Here is an 18,600-nt window from a genome sequence, read left to right as displayed (position 1 = left end):
TATCATCCTTGGTGCATTATAGAGGTCTAAAGTAAACATTTTCCAACAGTTTTCAAAAAAATCGAGAAAAACAAAAAAAAAATGACAGAAAAACGGGAATTTTTACGCAAAATCAGTTTTCGACCAAATCGATTTTTTTATATGGTTGTAATTCAAAAACTAATCACTGTAAATACTTGAAATTTTCACCAAATGTTTATGTTAGTGTTATCTATATATAGATTAATTTTAAAAATTTTTTTGAGATATTTATAGACCACTGAAATTTTCGATTTTAATGAAAATTTTTTTTGAAGTGTCGGTAAAAAAAATGTAAGATGACCAAAAAAACTTGAAAATATAATACAAGGTTCCTAATGAGTTGTTCGTATTGTACCTAAAAAAAATTAAAAATCGATAGTCACGATTTTTTTTTAAAACTTATATGCGTTTATAGTTCAAATTTTTAAGAAATCTGTCAAAAACGCGAAAATTTGCAAGTAATTTTAAAGTTGAAAAATCATAAAATGTTTTGTGTTTATAACTAAAGATTAAAAATACAACACTAAGTTTTCCATAAGTTTTTCTTCAAGTAGCTATAGAGAAAACTCAAAGCATCATTATAGAAAAAATGTTTTGAGTGTTTGAGTTTTAAATTTTTATGAAATAGGGTGTATGTATATCTATGATAATATAAGGTATTATGAATTATGATAACTACATGCAATGTTTTTGGAAAAATTGATTAACCATGCCTTATGCAAAATGAATTCTAATTGAAAAATAAAATATTTGTTTCAAAATAGAATATATGACAATATTTAAATATAATATAACCTAGACTGACAAATCATCTCCGTTCAGAATCGTTTTTCGTATACAATGATACCTATCATTGCATTCAAATCTAACCTACCCTATTCAGAGGTCCACCCCACCACCTAATGTACAGCAGAGCCACATCCACTTAGCCGCTTTTTTTTTAAATTTAAATTATATTTATATCGACAATATAATTAAATTTTATATTGAAAAAACATACAGCAGGTACACAACCTAAAAAAAATAGTTGGGCCTAAATTTGAATGAAAATGCATAATTTTTGGGCACCAGTCAATGCTTTTCATATACAAAATCTGTTTCATACATCATAAAACTTAATTTAAAATGTCTATAGATATCTTCAAAAAAAATTGAAATATTTTAAAAATTTTATCAAGTATAGAAAATGCCAGTATAAACATTCAGTGAAAATTGTAGGTGTCTAGGGTAATTTGTTTTATTTTTTTTTTAATTTTCCCGGTACTTTTGAAAACTACTGGACATTTCAAAATTTGACTTCTCCAATGCACTACTAGATTCACTTTCTAACCGGAAAAGCTACTGAAGTTGAGACACACAAAAAAAAACACACATCACTGTAAAATTAAAAAATTAAAGTTTCATTTTTAAGTGGTGTAAATATCTTGATATAGACATTCTGTTTTTAGTTTTTTTATATTTATCTGTATAGAGAAATATTTCAAATGTGTAACATTAAACTAAATTTTGAAATTCATAACTATACCGTCTATACATAATTAAAAAACATATGATATTTAAAAATAATTTGTTAGTTGTTTAGTATTTATGGATTGGAAAATAATTGAATATGAAAAAATTTTTCAAAATAAAAATAAAAACAAGTTCAAATAAGTCAACAACATGGTATAATTATGTTTTATTTAAAAGTAATAATAATAATAATAATAATAATAATATGATAACTTATATTGTAGTAACACACATTTTTTTAAATTAGATAAAATAAAATAGAAGCCGAGGTGGATAAAACATAATATGTTATGTGAAGCCAAATAAATTTGTCAGGATAAAATAGGTACTTAGAAACATTTATGTATAGTATACATGAAACTTGATAGTTAAAAAAAATATTGCATAATGTTTTTAACAAATGGTTGCTATTCTTTTATTGTCAAAAGTCTTGATCTAAAATGAAAAACACTCAAACTTGCATAATAAACTACATGATAAATAAAAACAAACTAACTTTAAATTAATAAAAAAAATCACAGAAGACCCGTACACAATAATAAAAACCTGCACTAGGTACATTATTAATTGTACCGTAGATAATTATACAGCTAAAATTATTATCAATTATTATGACTTTTTTACAATTTGTATGAATATATTTGATTTTTCAGTTATAATAATAATATGTAACATAATATTACGTTTCTATTACAATAGTATATTATATCTCTAATTTTTGAATAACATATCAATCCATCGCTATGCATTTAATAAAATATTTGAATAACTCAAATAATAGTATAAATAAGTGAATATTATTTAAAGTATTATTATTTTTTGGTTGAATAGAGACAATATAGTAGATAAAAGTATTAAAATATGAGAACTTTTATAATACTGGATTAAAATATTAAAATGGTTAAAGATTTGTTGTTAAGATTATAAAGTATTAAATATCATCGCCTTACTAAAGGAGAACTACTGATGAAGTAATCTCAATATATATTTATAAAGGTTTATAATTATAAAATATGTTTTATTTATTGCTGATAGGTATCAATTAATAAATAATAGCTATTGAAGTGTAACAATAAAAAAATGAATACATTATTATTGCACATTTCAAAGTTACAATTTCTCTAAATTATTTAATAATAATATGGTGTTTTAAAAATATATTTCCTAATATTTTACTAGTAAAAATAAGAACTAAAATAACTTCCGATGAATCTCGTTAATACACACAAGTTTATAATTTAAACACAAATATAACAACAGAAAATTGTTTAAATAAGCAATATTTCCCTTCAGAATTGTATTATTTTGACTAGTTCTGTGGTATGTGTGACTACATATTTTTTAACTATTACTTTTTAACGAATCGATTAGATATCAATATTTGAATAACAGTTATGGTTGGGATAAATCAAACCGTTCATGTTAAATCCCTTTAATGATACCTGTCCGGGAGCTGTCTGACTTTCATCGAACCGTCCGCTCCGCACGAGAACAGTCTTGCAGACGAGTCCACTTGTAGCTGTGTGACGCCTTGACCGATGTGCTTGAAGAAACTGGAACGAGCGTGTTCGGCGGGGAATGTGTACATCAACTGATGGGAGGACAAATTCCAAATCTGAAAAGCATACAGTTGAAAATATGTGTCCAACAGTCACCCTGCAATGACAGCAAGAAATGCAGCTAGTGCGTTTACTTTGATGTCTCCGTCTGCTGCTCCGGTGCAATAAAATTGTTCGTGTGGGTCGATGGTCATGCATTTAAGACACGAATCATGACCCAAGTAACGGTGCTTTATCGAACCACTTCCGCCGCGAACATCGAATATGCATATGTCACCTTTTCGTCCACCGGTGACTATCACTTGATGCTGTGGAGCAAATCCGATACACGTCGAACCTTGCTCGTGACACACGAAAGCTAACGATGGAAAAAAATAAAAAGTAAAAAACATTCAGTCGAGTAATTACGTTTAAGGCCTCGACTGGTGTGGCGGGGGGGGGGGGGATGTTTAAGAACAATATATTAAATATATTATATCGTATTATTACCCGTGACTAGTGATTTTTTGTGCGGCAACAGTGTGTCCCACAATGCAACGTTTCTGTTTTCTGACGAATGGCCGGTCGTGGCGATGAGACTGCACGAACCGAGGAACACAAAGTCGCTGGTAACTTTATTATGGCAAGGGAATGTCTTGAAGAAAAAATTAAGTACACTTAGATGGATTAATTGGTCAAAAATTCAGACTAGTTTTTTTACAGTCGAATCAAACAATCATTAATTATTCCTAATACTTCAATATTTAACATTGTTCCATAAAAAAATGTAAAAAAAACAACATAATGGAAATCCACCATAGGTAGGTAAACTAACTGCATGTGCATAAGTATCACAAACTGATGTTAAACCCATGCGTTTATATAGCCATATAGGTAATTTTAGATTATCTACTAGGTAGCTAAATCAATATTATTATTTATTAATTTTGACTTTTTATATGGAACAATAACACTATAACAGGTACTATTTTGTAAATTGTAAGTAGATACAAGAAATAATATTCAAATAATATTATATTGCATAAGACAAAGGTAGGTATATTTGATTATTTTTTAACATTTTAATTTTGCTAATTTAATAATGCGTCAGACTTGAAAAGTGTGCTCAGACTTTTCGTCCTGGTTTCGATCAAAACGACGCGACGTCACATATCGAGACATCGAGTACACGCTCAAGGCATCATGAATTATAGAGGGAATTATAACTGACTGCACTTACATAAAATGGCCTGTAGTTGGACGACGTGAGACCGACATTAAACAGGGATAAATTTCCGTCGCCGTCGGCTACACCAAATTTGTTGCCGTGTTGTGAAAACCGCACCCTGGTGACTTTTGCAAACGTACCGGCTGCCCGAGGTTCGGCCACTGTTTGAGGATGACCCCACTCCCAAATATGCACCGAACCATCTTGCGAACCCGTCAAATCTAATCGGAATACATTCGTTTTAAATTATTTACTTTTCTACTACGAGGTTTATCGAAAATATCACGCGAATAAACCGTGTAATGATTTACTAACACACAGGTAGCAAAGGATGTGGACATATCCTCCGAATGTTGTCCACGCGATGTTTCATCACCTAAACAAAAAATGTGAAAAAGTAAAAAAAAAACCAAAAACCAAATCAAAGTATTAGATAAATAGGCAAAAATATAAATGATTAAAATATATGTACATGTTAAGTATTATGGTTAATGATAATTTTTTTTTACAATGTGTATGTACAACGTTGATGAGGTATTTTTTTTTTTTTATTGTTTTACATAATATAATAAACAGGTATTATAATATTAGCTAACACTTCTAGGATTATTATACGTTTTTGATTGTAACATTTCAAGCATCATCAAGCGACACACAAAAAATCTTGTCTATTCTACAGAAAAAAAAAACAGAAAAAAATAAATAAAAAATCCAAACAAGAGCAACTTTATAAATAAGGTTGCTCAAATCATGTCGAAGCTCTAAAATGCGCACATATAAAATCATAACACGGAGAAACACTCAGTTTTTAAATTGATTTAAAAAAAAATTATTTCATCAAATTCAACGCACCGGTCTGAGCAGGAGTCGACTGCGGTCACAGACAAACTGACAGAAACGTGGGTCGTGACAACCGGGGAAATTCAGTCCCTTCATCTGATAGCAATGTGACACACAATAATAATGACAATATTTTAAAAACAAATGATGTATTGTTAAAGCATTTATGCAATTCAAGTAATATTATTATTTTAACAGTGTTTTAGAGATAAGCCTTCTGGGAAAAAATAAATAAAATAAAAAACAATAACAAACAAAAAACAAAACAGGCGTACCTCTACACAATATTATAACATTAATTATAATAATTATTATTTTATTATGTACAATGTTTAGGCAAGAATACATTTTTATAAGAGTAAAATACATAAGTTTTTATTATTATAATAAATTATTAAGATCAGTGAAGTCTATATTTACCAGTGGCGGCTCGCATGTAAATTCATTCGGGAGACAAAAAATGTTTAATGTAATTTATTAAATTAAAAAAAAAATAATCAAGTTTGTGACTTGTAATATCAATAATAAATAATAATAACATCATTACTACACGGGGCGTCGGGGCGATACAATATCAAATTGTCAAATAACTAAATTCAATGGTCTGATACTCTGATACGGATGACAGTACGATACGCTGCAGCGTGCAGGTTTTTGTGTTCACAGAAAAATACGTGACGATCGAGATGCGAACGTCAGAAACTTTGAATGAGTCTAGTCTCAATGTGCTGGAATAACATCTATACAGTAAACAATCTATCCCCGCCTTGTCATGCATATGAAATTTGCATACACAATTGAGTCTCAAAGACTCTCCCTGACGAGCCACCACTGATGTTTACAAATTATTTAATTGATTAGAATAAATAGCTGAAAACAATATGTAAAAGTGAGAGGTAAGTGTTTTTAAGTTTGTAAGCGCTTGTTCTAAAATTTGTAGCTCTTAAGAATTGGGAAGCTTAAAGAATACAAAGCTTTTTACTCTGGCACCTGAAGATATTTGTTGAGAAAATTTAAAAATTATTATTTTTTAATAGATAATAGATCAAATTATTTTACACAGAAGAAAAACACGGCAGATGATAATGAAAGCCCACGCTCGCAACAATTAATAGCCTCTTACCGACATAATATTTTTTGAGCTTTTAATTGCTCTCGTCCCTCCGTCGCTGTAACTTTGTATGCTCTTTTGTTGTACCTTATTACATAGAAAACAAAACATTCACGTACTGCACATAACGCTTTTGAATTCACAATTACTATACAATTTAATTTTACTCTTTAGCCCCAATAATCAATATAATTTTCTATTTGGTTGAAAATAGAATGTTGAGAACTAAAGTATAATGATGACTTACCACAGATGCTCCTCGTCCAGTCTGGCCAGCTAATCCGGTAACACTGGGACTTGTCGGCAGTGGATTAACAATAATGGTACCAGGAGATGTTTGAAGAGGACGATCAATAGATGTTTGAATTACTAGGAAACTAGATGGTTGATGTTCATGGTCTCTATTCATTTTAATTATGAAATCAGTTATTAATAACATTATTAATTAGGAATCAACAGTCAATATAATTTTTAATTAATATTAATTTAATATAATCAGTAGCAGGTCGGAAAATTTGGACCAAAGATTTAAAAATTAATTAAAAGTCTATATAAAACATCCTAAACCAGTTAGTTCTTGAATATAATAAATTTAAAGACTTAACTAACCTAGACAGATTGACAAGGTCAAATTCACATTCATCTTCTAGCCAAGAAGGTGATTCAAGTAATAACGATATGTCCATTTCTTGTATTTCTCGAGGAGTCGCCAGTGCAAGGAGACTACTGTTTGCCTGCAATAAAAAAATAGTTTTTTTAAATGAATTTAAGTAGTATGTTTAAATTTAAAATAAAAACAAACCAAATTAAGGCAAAAAGCAGATATTGAGTCTTGTTCTTTATGAATAATTCTCACAGGATCTGGCAAATGTGGATTGGGTGTTTCGCTTCCAGAACACGATTTGACTTCTTGATTCATAGTTGGTAGAGTAGAACTTCCCGCCGCACGTGGTTGACGACTGAATATACTACGGATGAAAAGATCTTGAACAAATTCTTGGCGAACTAAAAAGTTCCATAATCGTCTAGCTGGAGCTGCTGATCCATGACGAGGGCTAAACAAAAATGTAATTAAAAATACAACATATGAATTTATACAAAGTACTTACTGAAATGGAGTATTTGCTTTATCCAAAAGTGTTCTATATTTATTAATTGGTGGGCCTGTGGTAGCTTGTTCCACAAAGCAACCAGGTATGTAATCAACAGGTGGGGGCCCTTTGGATTCTAGTTCTTCCTTTAAAATCTCTTGCCATTGGCTAACTACTCTAAGAGTGCCGTGTATCAATGGACTGCTGACTGGTAATTCTGAACACAAAATTGTATATTTAAGCATTAATTTTATTAATATGAATTAGTATCATATTGCATTTATAAATGATAGATAATTTTTGGGTTCTGTAAATTACTCATAATTGGAAGTTAATAAACTTATAAATTAATAAGAAAAATAAATAAAAAGTGATTTAAAATGTTCAGTTTTATTTTTATTTTTTATTACCTTGGAGATCAATGGCAGCGACTGTGAGGAACGCATGCAATTGCTCTTGGACCAACTGCATTATAGCTAATCGCATTACCATCCAAGCATAACTGTAAGGATTTGAGTGTTCAGTGTTTTCAGTTTTATCAGTTTTGCTTTTGTTGTCTTGAGTATTGTCAAAAATGTCGCCATCTTCATCTTCATCTTCTGACAAATCAGAAACAGCGCTGTCTGCTGAATCATAATCTACATCTTGTACTTCACTAGCTAAATTTGGCTAAACATTTGGCAAAACACACATGATAAAAACTAAATAAAAAAGTATAATATATTTGCTTACTTTGTTCAAAAAATATGATATCATAGACATTTCAGGAGGAACAAAATGTTCTCTATAAGTTGGTTTATCTTCTTTTATAGTAGGCGTACCAGGAGAACCAACAAATTGACCAAGAAGTTTCATATTTAATCGTACTTTTTGTTTAGTTAAGCTTGTAACTGCTGTCCATACACCAATATCACTGCTTGCGCTATTCTCTCGTTCTAAGCTATTAGGCTAAGCAATTTTGACAAATAGTACAGATTTAATTAAATACATGAATCAAAATAATTATTAATTTTACTCACTCGACTTTTGGGAGCTGTAGGTGCAACTTTTAAAAGTTTTTTAACACCACCTCCAAAAAGTGTGCTCCATGTATTTTCAGAAAATTTCTGACCAACTAATCGGTATAATATATGACAATCACATGTGGCAAATGCATATACTAATAAACCCATATAAGTAGCAACAAAAGCTTCACATAACAAAGTGTTTAACTTTGGTGCGTCCTCATCTTTATCATGTGCTAATAATGCCCGTAGACTTGAAACTCCAGGCCATTTTGAAGGTGGAGTGGTCACTTTAATTGGCTCATCAATACTGTAGCGACGTTTTCTATTTTTGGCTGCAATGAGATAGCTACAATATGTTGGATTGTCAGCACCTGATTGATAACTTTCAGCAATTGTGTCACTATCACAGAGGGATTGATAAAAACAAGCTGATAAAGCCACTGACAGATCCCTTAGAACAAATAAATAACTAAGGTCTATTCTTGTCAATAAAGGAGGACATCTAATATCAATGACCGTTTGTAACATATCATGTGCTTGAGCCTAAATAAAAATAAGTTGCCATATTATATTAATCAAATATTAACAAATTACACATAAAAAAAAATCTTTACAAAGGAATATTGAATAATTTACCTGAAGGTATCGGACAGGATCAGCTATCACAGTTTTGTTACAAGCAACACTTGCAGACAATAGCGGCAAAGTAGTGGGGAACGGCAGTGGAGACAGTAACTGTTGTTGAGTTTTTTCTTGTTGTAATTCTTGTAATAGAAGTACTAGTTCCATCCGAACTGATGCCAAACCACCACCTCCGGCTCCATGCAAACTACAATAGCTTAGTAATGTTCTCAATAAGGTTTCGTTTTCTGTGTTAAAAATTTTAACAGTATATAAATGTCAATTTTTTAATTTATTTCTTAACAACTAATTTTAGTACCCTTGAGCCATTTTTTTCTTCTAGCTGCTCTTTGAACCTTTGCTTCAAAATCAATTTTCTCAGCAAGTAAAATATCATGCAAAGTTGGTTTGTCAACAGAATTTTTTAGCGTAGGCGTTGATGTAAATTCCCGATTATCCAAAATTGATGTTTCAAGGCCTCCCTCATCTAGATGAAATATTATAATATTGTAAACATTAATTTATTAATAAACATGTGAGCAAATCATGATAAATTACAAACTGTATACTTACATTGAACAATCATTGAATCTTTGGAACTATAGTTGCATAAGTGTCTTAGAGCATCAACTTCTCTCTCGAGCCATAAGTATAAATGATATCTTAGCTCTCCACCATCTACCTCGTATCCAGTAGCCAAAGTGGATAGTTCTTCCATAAGTATTTTCAGGCAAGCAACAAATTTTAGTTGTTGTGCCATTACATCAAGATTACATGCTTTTGAATCAGATTTTGATTTTTCACTTTCAACAGATTCTTGTTTGGCAATTTTCTTTGGTTCTTCCACTGTTATTTCATCGTCATCGTCGTCATCTTCTTTATCGCTCCAGTCCAGTACAAGCTCATCTTTAGGTTTCATTACAGGTGTAGACCAATCTATTTCTTCAGCAGTCACAGTATTATTCATAACAACATCTAGATTGACGGATTCCACAGGTTTTTGCTCTATGTCATAATGCATGAAGATACCGGTATCTATACGAATGTCACGACTTCGGGTAGGTGTGCTGACCAAACCTTAATAAAATATTAATAGATTGTAAATAACTTGACAATATATACAATAAAAAATAATTAAAAACTATTTTTTAATATTTTGTATAGTATGGTTCAGTTAAATTTGTATAGGTATTATATCATGGTCTGATTGTTGCATAGAAGGGTTACTCTTTTTGTAAGTGGGAAATGCTGTGCTGTACATTAGGAATATAGAATCACTGTAATGGTTGAGTTAAATTTGAACTTGTAGCAGTTGTAGCATATAAAAACAATTTTGAGTGAAGAAGTCTATCTGTCTATAGTCTATAATATTACTTAGTATATTTTATGATACTATTGTGTGTTTTAAGTAATTTATTTTACTATTAAGCATTAGTACTACAACTAGTAGGTAATTTTATCGGAAAAAATAGCATTTGAAAATGTTATAGTATATAAAATATAATAATACCTATAATCTAAAAGTTTCAAGTATCCACGAGTAAAATATTTAAAATTAGTAACAAGAAAATAAATTAAGTCATTATTCTTGGTTTTAATATGTAATTAGAACAATTTTTATGAATTTCTAACCTTACTGATTATAACTTCAGAACTAGTATGTATCATAATTTCAAACGTACGAACAACGTATTACGATTTTAGTACATATTAAATGCTATAAAGCAAATAAAATACAATATAAAGACATTTATCAAGGTACAATTTATTCTAAAATTCAAATCAAACATAACTTTGTCAAAAATTTAGAAGTCCTACTATCCCTACATTCATCCAAATATTATATAGTTGCAACGATGGTAAGAACCTACTCTGGATCAGACCTTGAAATCTTAGATCCCAGCTTCCCCTAAATATATTACTTCTTAATTTTTTTTATAATTTTACAGTTTCTGATATTACTATATTCAATCACAGATATGTCTGATGATATAATATATTATACATATCATTTTGTGGACAGCATGAACTATTTATGTACTATCTAGCACATACATAATCAATAATTTATTTATTAAACTTATTACATATACTAATACTATTATGACAACAATTTTAAATTAATAATCAATTATTTTATATTTTAACTCATAATAGTATTTGTGTTGTAAACTGAACGATGGTTGATTGAAATTTGAAACAATTACCATATGCCTCTTCAGTCAGCTATATCCTATTAAGAGAATATTATGCGGAAAGCAGAAAACGATTGAAAATTGTTGTAGTTTAGTAAATATTGATCATATTCATATATTATAATTTACAAATATGATTTATAATAAATACATAATAACCAAACCTAACCCATAAAATGTACATAGTTGTAAAATTAATGATCCGACACTATGGGAGTCATTAGGTCAAACGATTGATTTTATTGGCAGGTAGGGGGATTCCCAGTTATATTCGATGGAAAAAGGAAGCAGGGGAAGGGCTTCGATTTTCACGAATTTCTCCACATGTTACTTTGATAAATTATTAACCACTATAATACATATGACTAATCGTAGTAAGTTTATGTTACAGGAATAGAAATCGAAATCAACCTAAAAAATAGTGCGAAGACGCGAAGTATATATTGATAAATATAGATATTAACCACAATTATAGTGATTACTGATTTACTATCGAAGCGGATCTTCAGCACATTAGTTTAAAAAAATTAAGCTGTAGGCGTATATCAAATAAAGTTTTTACAATAATTCTACGGATTATATAATAATGACATAAGTGGTAGGTAGGTAGGTACAGACGTCTCCAAAACCAATAGTCTTACTAAAACTATACTATTCTAACTGAATAATATATAAAATCATATACAGACCTACTTGATATATATTATACACTTAGAAGATGCATAATATAAAAAAGGATTTTAGTTAAAAGTTCAATACATTATATAGTGATATATCGATACTATTGGACTTACGGAAAATGTTTTATTTTAGAATCTTTTCCTATATTTATACTTATCATGATATGAATATCAGAATAAAATAATACAGAACGATGTCGGGATAAATGTAATCACAGAAATTAGTTGTAAATTATAAAAAACCTTTTATGTTTCCAATTTAGTAGTTTGTCTATTGTATAATCGTTGCATACTGAAGTAATTAAATTATTACTGTATAATAAATGAATTAGTTTTAGATTCTGAGTTTCGCTGATTGGCTTGATTGTATTAATTCGGTTCTACAACTATGAGTTCTTTAGAAAAAGAGTAGGAAAATGCCTCAGTATTTAACCTTGATGAAAAAATATCCGATACTTTTCAAAATAATCAGGAAAAATTAAAAAAGTGTTTAATGTTTTTTTCTACAAATTTTGTCAATTTTGATATAACTTTTTTTCTATGTCGAAGAACTTGAAAACGTAGTACAAACTATAAATCTTATAAGCCATCAGCTACTTTTAGCATCTTAAAAATATTGAAAATGTATGATCAGTTTTTTTGCTGACATAATCCCAAAAATTTGACAATTATTTTGGAGTTAAAAACGCGTTAACATTTGTAAAGCTAAGATTTGAAAATAGAGGTTGATCAGATAACGGTTTATAAGTGATTATTAAATAATTTTAAAAATATTGATGATATTTGATTTTTAAAAACGAAATTTAATGAATAAGTAGATACTTTTTTTACAATGTTTTATTCAATCTGTTTCAAAAAAGAACAGTAACAAGTGAAGTAATAGGTAGTAATAAAAATAAAAAGGTGGATACTTAGAACTCTTCATTCCATAAACTAATTTTAAATTGATGCAATAATTAACCACAATGAGTAAATCACAAAAATAAGATTTTACTCCATTTTAAATACACGGGACTGAGAGAAAATATCGATAAATGAAATGAAATCTCGATATATGTATAAAGTATATGGATATAAAGAATCTTCCAAAACGTTTAAAATAAATAATTTATAGAATAATATCGATTTTATATTTCGTAACAAAACTATAGTTAATAATAATTATGGTATATAACAGTAATAGCTGTATAGCTGTACCTATTGGAATTAAAGTGTCAGTTCGAATAATATTACTGTTTTATTAAATACTACAATAAATAAATTATGGTATTTATCATAATATAATCGTTTAGCAAAAATGTCTAGCAATACTTTAAGCAGGGTATTACATTTACGATATTCCATTACCTAAGTAATATTGTATACTCGATTTGTATTTAGCATTTTTTTTCAGAACAAAAGCTAATAGGAGAGTTGTCATAAGGATAAATTATATTATTGTTATTGCTGCAATCGACAATTATAAATACGAAATACTAGTATTAAATAATAAAGAGTATTAAAAACTAATGCTATTAGGTACTGAATATTATTTAATCGATAAAATACGATTTATACCTCTGTTTTAATTTTTTTGAGAACATTTTCAAATCATAAAAATATAAGATAAAGTAAATATTAAATTTCAATTATCGTTTATACCTAAAAAAAACTTGTTTATACTATTATAAATATAATAATGATATATCTAAGCATTAATTAAATTAATTTTAATGATAATAGATTATATTTGTATTTGTTGCAGTAACGCCAAAAACTATAATAATTAATGATGGAAAGTTAAATAATTAAAAGAAACAACACGATGTTATGAATAATAATACGCAGTAATCCGGTAAGGGAAAGTAGGTGTAAATAAGTTAGTTTTTAATGAAAATTCATATATTATCATAATATTGATTCATTGTTCGAATAAGAATATCACCATATGATTTATAAGAATTAAAAAAATTAAAATAATAATGTAATATATATATTTTTTATTTATCTCATCATTATTTGTACCATTTATAACTATAAGTTTACTTTATGACGTATTGTTAGTTCAGATCTAGTGAGTACCGTACCTATTAACATTTCATAAACGTTTTTGCGCAGAACCAAGTTTGATTTTAATTTATTTTTAATTTAAATACAATATAATATGTTTGAAAGTGTCAGTGGCGACAGTGGCGTCAGTGGCGTATACATGAGGCATCTGGGTCACGCCCTACCTCCAAATTACGGGCTTAATTAAACATTTTACATAGCTTATACATCATTAATATTTTTTGCTTCATTATATAAAGTGGGTGATTCAAAATATATATTAGTTTTAAGTTTTTACGTATATATATTTTTAAATCAATAATTAAATTACAAACTTTAGTGTAAATAATATATATTATTGATTTATAAGTTATGTTAAAATTGTTCTGTTCAGCAACAGATTAGTTAATACGCGAGATTTACAAATATTTACATGGAGGGGGAACATTTTTATCTTTATTGTATATTATAGAATACAAATCATAGGTAGCTAAATAGCACTACATATGTGATGAGTGAATGTCGTACCTAACAAAAATAATATTGATGATAGTTTAGGGTAGGTAGTATATATATAATATTATTTATGATATTTGGTACTCAAAGAAGATCATAATAATGATGTGTTCAAATCAAAACTAGCCCATATACCAAATCGTTATCCATATATAGGGCCCGGTGAGTAATAGGTATATAACTAATCTTTACAACATATTTCACAGTTAGGAGGATGTTAACGTACCATTTGTTTTCTCTCTCAGACCAACGCACATAATAGAAAATTTGTGTTTAGTAGAACCAAGTGTCGTTAGCATTTATGTTACAAATAATTTACATATAGATTAACTTAGAGTTTAGAACATTATCTGTGTCTGGTCCTAAGTTTTTACGATATTTTAATTTTATGTAGATTACGAGCAAGTAAAAAATTGCAAAGGTATATTTCAGAAAAATTGATATATTATTAAAAAGTAGATATACAAACACATATAATGTACTTAACTTTAAATTTGATTATATGACAGTTCATTGTCGTATAACAGCTATAAACACAAAACAATATTGATTCTGTTGAATGCAAATTTGTTTCGTGCTCTAAATGCTATACCAAAACTATCAACTATGTATAACTTTCAGCGATACGAGTTTTAAACAAATAATACAAGATTGCAGTAGTTTTCCTTCCAAATGAAACTAGTCTTTTTAAAATAATCAGTAATTGGCTACATCACCAACAAGGTTATGTATGATAACTAAAGTGACTTGCTGTAATTAATAAACTACTATCCGTTTTTTTAAATCTAACTTTATGTAAATAATTGCACATATTATTGTTATTATGTAATTAATAATCAAATAAAAATAAATGTTTATACCACCAAATTAAGCACTTCATTGGTCAACAGTGCGCCATACAAATATATTAGGTATGACGTGATTTTATATTTATCATCACTTGTAAATTTAAAGCGAATTCCTAGTTCAACAATTATTGATAGCGAATTATTAACACCCAAAATAAATTGGACTACATATAGTACATTTCGTATAATCTAGTGTAGGATGACTTTAATTTTTAGAGATGTAATTCAATTAATTTAATCTGAACAATTATAGAAATGTAAATTACTAATAAATTACCTATAAACTATCGAAATTAAAATACAAAACACTAAAACTGATAAGTAATTACGGGTAATTAATTTTTTTACGATGAAAATTAATCATCAAAAACCTTTAAAATTTAAAAACAAATCATATACGTCAGAGCACGAGGTACGCAAGACCAGTTTTATTCAAGGTCAATGTAATATAGAAGACACGTAGAGTTGACTTCCAGAGGTAGTCACACAAACGAGGTCGAACAGTGAACAGCCACTCTCTAATATGTACATATATGTAATAATAATCAAATAATTTAATATATAGTTTAACGTGTGTGTCGTATACTTAAAATTTGTAATAAAAAAATTTGAGGTACTTTTTTTTAAAAAACAATAATGGAAACTTTAGAAAAACATTTTAAAGTTACTGCTCAGCAAGAGTATGAAAAAAATCCACAATTGTCTGCAACAGACGTAGAAGAGCTTCTAAAATGGAGTAAAGAAAATATAAATTTATATGGGAAATTAATTGGTGAGTGTTTTACATATTATTCGATTTAAGTATATAGTATGAAAATATGCCATTTTCTCATATATTTTAATTATTTTTAACTTAAATTTTAAACAAGTTATTTTCAATGAAAAGTTGTAATAAATCATCAAAAATTCATGGAACGAATCTATAAAAAAAAATCAATTTTTAACTATTAGGTTAAGGTCAAAAACGATTTTTTTTAACAACAAACTTTATGTGAGAAAATTCATACAACGTTTACATAATAAAACATCTTTCAATTTTGTAGACAATAATATCGTTAATATTTTATAGTACCTCATACCTGTGTACTCATGAATATTTTTTTTATGTAAAATACATTTTTTCATATCAAACATTATGCCAAAACTGATATAATAACATTTTAACACGTACAATTTACCATAATGTACTTACTAAATATTATAAAAAAACATTTTAAACAAATATCACTTATTTTAAAATTTTATAAAATATTACTTATGACACGTACTTATATTTATGTGCAATTTCGATTTAATCGGCGATTTTTTTTTTGAGTATTAGTTAAATTTTCTATATTATAAAATTAAAAACCTTTGCACTGTTAACTTGGTTTTCTGTGAATATTTATTATATATTTATGGTCCAGAAAACATAAACAAATTGGTAAATATTATTAACCTACTCTACCTATATATATATATATATATATATTTGATTTTAATCCATTAAAACGGACAATAAATTTCTAAATATTTGTTATAATAATTATGTATAATAAAAATAAATATCTTATTATTTTCAACAGATCTTCAAATTATAATGTTTTTGCACGCATGTAACTACGATAAAGAATATGCAAAAAAGGTAATACGTCAGTGCTATAATTTACGAGCTAAGAAGTGCACTCCCTTCTTTTCGGCAAGAGACCCTGCACATCCTTTCAATCTAAAACAATTGGATGTTGTGTAAGCATGAATTAATATAATTATCTTATGGGAACTGTTTTATTTTGGTAATTTATAGGAATTTATAATCAAAATTTGTTTGTTTAGTAATATTAACATAATCCCGGACGAAGAAAGTTGCTACAGTTATATATGGTCGCGGTTAAAAATTGTGGATGCATCACAATATTATCCAACTGTGGCGTCAAAACTCACATTTATGGCAATTGAACTCGATCAAGTCGAATACGGTACTAAGTCGGGGTACAGAATGGTACTGGATTCTAATAATTTTAGCTTCAGTCACGCATTACGTTACTCTCTATCAAACGCAAGAAATTTAATGTTATACGTCCAGGTAAAATTCGACTGATTTTTTTTAAGCACACTACCTGCAGACACCACCTTATACAAGTATGATTTACATGTAAATATTTTAGGAAGGCACGCCTTTTGTGATAGATAAAATTTATATTCTCAATGTCACCTCAGGAACCGAAAGACTATTTTCAACGATGAAACCGTTCATGAGCTCTTCATTAATAAATAAAGTAAGATATACACTTTCACTAATATATAATAATTTTGTATGTCAATAAAATCATTTGATTTTCTTATTTTTATTGCAGGTTATAATAAAATCAGTTTCAAAAACTGGCGAATTTATAAAAACATTGCCTCAAAAAGTCGTGCCAAAGGACTACGGTGGCCTTGCACCAATTATGAGCGAAACCAATGGTAAATTTAAGTTTGAGTAAAAATGTTAAGGAATTTTATTGTTGACAAGTATTGTTTTATATTTATAGAAATCTTGAAACAAAAATTATTGGATAATCGGGATTATTTTTTGGATGAAGAAAAATTAAGAAATGGTATTGTTAAAGATGAAGTAGACACAACAGTTGGTGACAATGAAAATGACAAGAATAATATACATTCTTTTAAAAACTTAAGCATTGATTAAACTCATTTTCAATATATATTTTTTTAACTTAATTATTTTTAATTCAGATGATTTAAATTTATAAATACCATAAAAGATATTGAACTTATTATAGATCAAGATGTTTTATTTTTCAATAAGCATTTAGCTGTTATATATTTATTTATTGTATCAAAAGGGGTCTCAAATTGTAATTTAACTATTTTGTTTTTTAATTTTAATTTAAATAAATAAAAAAATAATAATATCAAATCTTTATTCTAAGCTTAAAATACAAATAAAATATGTAATTATGAATGAATAATAAATATGTATTTGAAGTTAGTATGAGAGTGAAATAAAACCATATAGAAATTAAACAGTTATGGACAAAATTAAATATACAATAATTATGAAATTGTTTAAAAAAATTGAATTCCATTAAAACATTTTTCCCTACACTCAATTTTGAAGGACTTTATATTAATTGTACCCTAAATAGGATTGATTTTATTCAATAGTAGGTTATATACTCAATGAGCTATTGAGCTAGTTATAGAAAACATGTATAAAAATATATATAAGTACTAAGTAGTATATACAGGGAAATCCATTCAACTTCACACATTTTCCAATCAATTATTTTAAATCTTATAAGTGTTATGGTTTTTAAAATATTATACTTTCTAAGAATTCCAGTAAGTATATATAAGTAAATATCATAGACATAATAATATT

The 18,600-nt window shown here is 28.0% G+C and overlaps 2 protein-coding genes across 5 annotated transcripts in view; one reads left to right on the top strand and one right to left on the bottom strand.

Moving 5' to 3' along the window:
• Positions 1 to 1,248: 1,248 nt before the first annotated feature.
• The window catches only part of Rbcn-3A (rabconnectin-3 alpha), a 30,593-nt gene continuing 13,241 nt past the window's right edge, over positions 1,249 to 18,600 (bottom strand). The window contains exons 32-48 of one of the 4 annotated variants that reach the window (XM_015516970.2): positions 9,543 to 10,046; positions 9,289 to 9,456; positions 8,985 to 9,217; positions 8,361 to 8,891; positions 8,074 to 8,289; positions 7,752 to 8,010; positions 7,360 to 7,558; positions 7,053 to 7,305; positions 6,860 to 6,984; positions 6,498 to 6,651; positions 6,263 to 6,337; positions 5,152 to 5,235; positions 4,615 to 4,675; positions 4,312 to 4,520; positions 3,582 to 3,726; positions 3,227 to 3,450; positions 1,249 to 3,148 (exon numbers count right to left, since the gene is read on the bottom strand). In XM_015516970.2, the coding sequence (XP_015372456.2) occupies positions 2,966 to 3,148; positions 3,227 to 3,450; positions 3,582 to 3,726; positions 4,312 to 4,520; positions 4,615 to 4,675; positions 5,152 to 5,235; positions 6,263 to 6,337; positions 6,498 to 6,651; positions 6,860 to 6,984; positions 7,053 to 7,305; positions 7,360 to 7,558; positions 7,752 to 8,010; positions 8,074 to 8,289; positions 8,361 to 8,891; positions 8,985 to 9,217; positions 9,289 to 9,456; positions 9,543 to 10,046 (3,623 nt within the window). In that variant the 3' untranslated portion in view covers positions 1,249 to 2,965. The remainder of the gene's footprint in view (positions 3,149 to 3,226; positions 3,451 to 3,581; positions 3,727 to 4,311; positions 4,521 to 4,614; positions 4,676 to 5,151; positions 5,236 to 6,262; positions 6,338 to 6,497; positions 6,652 to 6,859; positions 6,985 to 7,052; positions 7,306 to 7,359; positions 7,559 to 7,751; positions 8,011 to 8,073; positions 8,290 to 8,360; positions 8,892 to 8,984; positions 9,218 to 9,288; positions 9,457 to 9,542; positions 10,047 to 18,600) is intronic. The other 3 variants (XM_089229600.1, XM_089229599.1, XM_089229601.1) reach the window with 3 other exon arrangements.
• LOC107167787 (alpha-tocopherol transfer protein-like) lies at positions 15,659 to 17,936 on the top strand. Its single transcript, XM_015516971.2, has 6 exons — positions 15,659 to 16,008; positions 16,802 to 16,961; positions 17,049 to 17,298; positions 17,381 to 17,491; positions 17,570 to 17,678; positions 17,747 to 17,936. The coding sequence occupies exons 1-6, from the start codon at positions 15,873 to 15,875 to the stop codon at positions 17,902 to 17,904; spliced, it is 924 nt and encodes a 307-aa protein (XP_015372457.2). The 5' UTR covers positions 15,659 to 15,872; the 3' UTR covers positions 17,905 to 17,936.

This window comes from Diuraphis noxia, unplaced genomic scaffold (genome assembly GCF_037042655.1).
Source record: "Diuraphis noxia isolate RWA-SAM2 unplaced genomic scaffold, SU_Dnox_SAM2 contig0005, whole genome shotgun sequence".
Classification (NCBI taxonomy): Eukaryota; Metazoa; Arthropoda; class Insecta; order Hemiptera; family Aphididae; genus Diuraphis; species Diuraphis noxia.
The sequence above is the reverse complement of the archived record's forward strand: the minus strand, read 5'-3'. Positions and strand labels throughout refer to the sequence as shown.

Coding starts and splice junctions, on each gene's coding strand:
- LOC107167787 (XM_015516971.2), top strand. CDS start 15,873: ATGGAAACTTTAGAAAAACATTTTAAAGTTACTGCTCAGCAAGAGTAT. Junction 16,962..17,048: donor CTAAAACAATTGGATGTTGT/GTAAGCATGAAT, acceptor TTGTTTGTTTAG/TAATATTAACATAATCCCGG. Junction 17,492..17,569: donor GCTCTTCATTAATAAATAAA/GTAAGATATACA, acceptor TTTTTATTGCAG/GTTATAATAAAATCAGTTTC.